Source organism: Gossypium hirsutum, chromosome A03, assembly GCF_007990345.1.
Source record: "Gossypium hirsutum isolate 1008001.06 chromosome A03, Gossypium_hirsutum_v2.1, whole genome shotgun sequence".
NCBI classification, from domain to species: domain Eukaryota; kingdom Viridiplantae; phylum Streptophyta; class Magnoliopsida; order Malvales; family Malvaceae; genus Gossypium; species Gossypium hirsutum.
In genome coordinates, this window is record NC_053426.1 from 670,894 (window position 1) to 675,380 (window position 4,487).

Below are 4,487 nucleotides of genomic sequence, written 5' to 3' on the forward strand. Positions count from 1 at the left end.
ATTATACATCCAATCATCTATATATGGAAAATTAGGTGAAAAAGTAAAAATCAAAAGTTTAAAATTCAAATCAATTCAATTATAAACATTTAATTTGAAAAATTAAATGTATACAATTAGGAGTATAATCGAGTAAAAAATTAAATTTAAATAGTGGTAGTTTGAGCTTAATTCAAGACATAATTAAGCTATTTGAGTTTGAGCTCAATTAAGTTTTTTTTATAAATTTTTATACTCTAGTTCAAATTCAATCTCGATTAAATTAATTCATACTTGAGCTCTTTTTATATAATAAAGGTAAAAAGATAATTTCATAATATAAAAATATATTAAAATGAAAAGTTCAATTAAATTTGTGAGCCGTTTGAATCAAGTATTATGGTACTTGAATTCATCTCAATTGGTAGCTTGAGTTGCTCAATCTTAAAATCTACTTGATAATTACTAAATCGAATTCAAAGTTTTTTTGAGCCGAACTCAAATAACTTACAAAGAACCTATGACCACCTTTCCATTTCAAGCATCATCAAATTCATTAACATAAGAAAAAGGCTTTTGACAAAAGCAAAAAATGTTGGTGACCAAATCAAAGAAACAACAACAACTACTGATTAAATTAGCCCAAACTAGACCTTGTCACTTCATATGCCAAGAAACAAGCTGCATTAGCAGGGATACTTCTTGCCATGGCAGGTCCAAACCCTTTATAAAGCCCTTTCACCCCTTCTGAAGCTAATATAGACCTAAATGCATGCATAGACCCCTTGTACTTAGGATTTTTATAATCATCTACTTGGAGCACACTCTTGACAACATCGGTTGGGTAAACCGATGACCAAAATGAAGCTCCGGCTAAGCCTCCTGCCACAATCAATGACCCTCGTCCTAATTTCGAAGTGTCGGTCCCTCCGGCCATATATTGTTTCAATGCTTCGTAGACACCGAACATAGCAGCATTGCCAGGAACCTCACGAGCTAAGGTGGGAACCAAGCCTTTGAAGAGACCCCTTGCACCACCTTCGGACCTAAGCACATGCTTGGCTACATCCATTGGTCCACCATATTTCACTGCTACACCAGCTGAGCCAGCATCAATCGCTAATGCACTCTGGGCTTGTAATCTGGTTACAACATATAAGACCCCAAAGTTAATATGAGGGCTTTATGAGTAAATAGTTATCTCATGCATGTTGAAAACCTTCTAATTGAGTCGTCAATATATCAATATTGTATTAGTTAGATCCAGTTTAGGTGTTGAATTCTAGTTTGGATATGATATGGAGTAGGAGTGAAGTCAAAACTTTTTTTTGAGTCGAGATTGAGTTATATATTTTTATTATAGTTAAAATGCAATTTCAACACAGTATTGATTAGCATCTTTTTAGGACTAAATCAAAATTTTATTATTTTTTAGAGGCCAAACTATAATTTACCATGTATGAACTTGTAAGTTTATATATTTTGGGAAGGGGTCTAAAGCGGAATTATCCCATTTAGGCCTTTGCCCCTAACATGGAGCATGTTTAAAACACTTTTGTACCAACAGTATGTTTGATGTGTTTAAAAAACTGAACAGTGTTATTACAATTTAGAAAGGTTATTTTCTTTATTACCTTATATATAAATAATTTATGCGATATGTATATAAATATTTATAATGTTTTAAATATACTTTATGTTCAAGGGCACTAGAAGAGTAGGCAGGGGCGTAGCCCCCTTAAAATGAATAATTTGCACTTTAATTCCACTAATATTCAAAATTTTATAAATTAATATATCGTAAAATTATATTTTAACCCCATAAAATGATAAAATTGTGATTTAGTCTTTTTAAATTTTATTAAGTTTTAAGCTTACAATGAAAATTTTACATTTTATCTCTCACAAAAAAAATTAATTTAATTTCGGCTCTAAAAAATTTCCTAACTTTGCCGCTTTCTAGGTTGGATTGACCTAGCATTTAATCTCCAAAGCTAATTGATACAATTCTAGTACTAAGAGGACTCAACCAAAACTTTCAAAGTTTATGAACCAATTTAGAGTTCAATCATAATTTAAAGACGTCTAATGCAATTAACCCGAAAATAGATATGAAAAGTCATAAACCTAACCTGCATTTGATCAACTCAGTGGGACAAGCTAAGAATGAAACAGCAACACCAGCGCCAGCACCGGCAATGACTTGTTGGTTAACAGTGAGCGGTACACCAGGTTCTGATCTCAAAAATGACTCCATTTGTCCTCTCACTGTAAACAAGAGAGCATTGAAAGCAGCCACGGTAGCCAATGGAGCTCCCATACCTTTATACAAACCCCTTGGTCCTTCAGCAGCTAAAGTCTGCTTAACAGCATCCACAGCACCAGCATATTTAGGTGGTTGACCAGGAAGCGGAACAGGTTGACTCTGAAGCTTAACCTTAATAGTATCAAATGGATGCCCAACAATCAATTGTGCTGCTCCTCCAACAGTTCCAGATGTTAAATCCTTAGCTACATCACCCATCTACACAAGTAAAATGGGAATTGAAACTCAATTACAGTGCTTCAAAATGAAAACCAGATAACTGTGAAACCTTCTTACCTTGAACAATGCAATAAAATGAAGCTGAATCAAATCCAGTAGAGTGTTTAGTACCAATCCAAGTGCCGAAATCTGATTAAAAAAGAAAACCCATTAATCAGATCCCAGAAAAGAACTGTAAAATTCACTCAAAGTACCTTTTTTTTTTTTTTAGGCTATTAAGGATTGAGAGCCACAAGAGAGTGGTTGGGTTAAAGGGGGAATTTGAAGGAGAGAGAGTGGATTTCACACAAAGAAACAGGAGATTTTTGTGGTTGAGATGGGATTGTTTGTTTTTTGGGAGATGTGGACAGAGTTAAGGATTGCAAGCAGAGGCTAAGAACTTCCCCAGTGTTGTTCTATTTGGGTTGTTTTTGGCTGATAGTAACACAGTGAGTGGTTGGTAAATGGTGACTAGGTACCCACTATACAGTAGGACACACGTATATAGGTGATGATAACATAAAAGAGAGGTTGGTTCTCTCCCATATTATAGGAGGAAATGATGGCTGACGTTGCAATGTTATGAGCCTTGTAAGCCCATGGGATTCGCATTTGTCTTTTCGTGCTAGTGTTTTCAAAACCCAAACAGGTTGCATACAAAATCGGTTAGTATATCTACAACAAAATAAAAAATTAATTGATTCTAGAAATGATACGAATCAATTGAATCGGATTAAAAAATCAGTTGAATTAAATTATTGATTCAATTTCGAAAATATTACTTCGTGATAATTATATTTGTTAATTTTAATTGAAATTTAAAAATTGATTTAAGTTGATTTGACTATGTAAAGTTAACAATTAAAAGCTTGTTTAATTTAAATTCAAACTGACCCCAACTTGGATTTCGAAAGCATTGCTTCTTGCTGCTTACTTTTTAATAACTATATTTGTTAATTCTAATTAAAATTTTAAAATTCATTGAATTAATTTGATTATATAAAGTTTCAATTTGAATTTAAATTGATCCCAAATTGAGTTTCAAAAACATTGCTTCATGTTGCCTACTTTTGGATAAATTTGTTAATTATAATTGGAATTTAAAGCTGGATAAGTTGATTTGATAATTAAAAACTTGTTCAATTTGAATCTAAACTAATCTCAATTCGGGTTCTGAAACATTACTTCCTACTGCCTACTTTCTCTACTTTCTGATAACTATATCTGTTAATTCTAATTGGAATTTAAAAATCAAGTCGAATTGATTTGATTATATAAAGTTAACAATTAAATACACATTTAATCTGAATTTAAATTGATCCTAACTCGAAACACTAACTTAAAATGATTCAAACTTAAAAAAATCTTAACATCAAACCCAAATGATATGAACCTAAAATAATCTAAACCCGAAATCAAAATTATTTAACCTAAAATTATCCAAGGTGTAAAATCTAAATCACAATTTAAGCATGATACAACCTAATCAAAATTTGACTTTATATATATATATAAGTAATGGTGAAGGAGGATATGTGTTTAAGTTTGTAAACAATACAATAATTTATAATTAATACTTATGAGGTTTATTATGCTCTCAGCATTTGTATTCTTGGAACTTCTAAAATTTAGTCCCTTAATTTTAATTTCAAAAATTTTATCTCTTATCTCTAAAAACTCCGATACAATGTTTAATAATAATATAGTATCAATTGACCTTTAAATTTTTAAATCACAACTCCACATATTCAAATTTAACGAAAATCCATTAATAAAAACACTCAGAACCGGAAAGAACATGATGAATTATTTATGAAACAATCCATGGTGCTACATGCTAAGATTAACTAACTTAATTGTATCAAATTAAAACACTCAGACTAAATCTTAATATTGAACGTAATAGAAGGACCGAAACCATAATTTACCCATTTTCCTACCTACAATTTGCATCAACAAACAGCACTAAATAAATAAAACCACA

General features: G+C 31.5%; 1 protein-coding gene across 2 annotated transcripts; it reads right to left on the minus strand.

Moving 5' to 3' along the window:
* Positions 1 to 486: 486 nt before the first annotated feature.
* On the minus strand, positions 487 to 3,021 carry LOC107950122 (mitochondrial carnitine/acylcarnitine carrier-like protein). 2 transcript variants are annotated; one of them, XM_041104614.1, is made up of 4 exons: positions 2,582 to 2,974; positions 2,417 to 2,503; positions 2,112 to 2,338; positions 487 to 1,121 (listed from the first exon to the last, which is right to left on the minus strand). In XM_041104614.1, exons 2-4 carry the CDS (start codon positions 2,501 to 2,503, stop codon positions 617 to 619), a joined length of 819 nt encoding a protein of 272 aa, XP_040960548.1. In that variant the 5' UTR covers positions 2,582 to 2,974; the 3' UTR covers positions 487 to 616. The 2 variants fall into 2 exon arrangements, with proteins under 2 accessions (XP_040960548.1, XP_016740382.1); XM_016884893.2 differs by having other exon boundaries at positions 2,112 to 2,503; positions 2,582 to 3,021.
* Between the last annotated feature and the right edge of the window lie 1,466 nt (positions 3,022 to 4,487).

Bases quoted from the DNA above. Each gene is read 5' to 3' on its own strand.
- LOC107950122 (XM_016884893.2), bottom strand. From the start codon at position 2,503: ATGGGTGATGTAGCTAAGGATTTAACATCTGGAACTGTTGGAGGAGCA. The intron at 1,122-2,111 runs GTTAGGTTTATG...TGTTGTAACCAG, and splicing joins ACTGAGTTGATCAAATGCAG to ATTACAAGCCCAGAGTGCAT.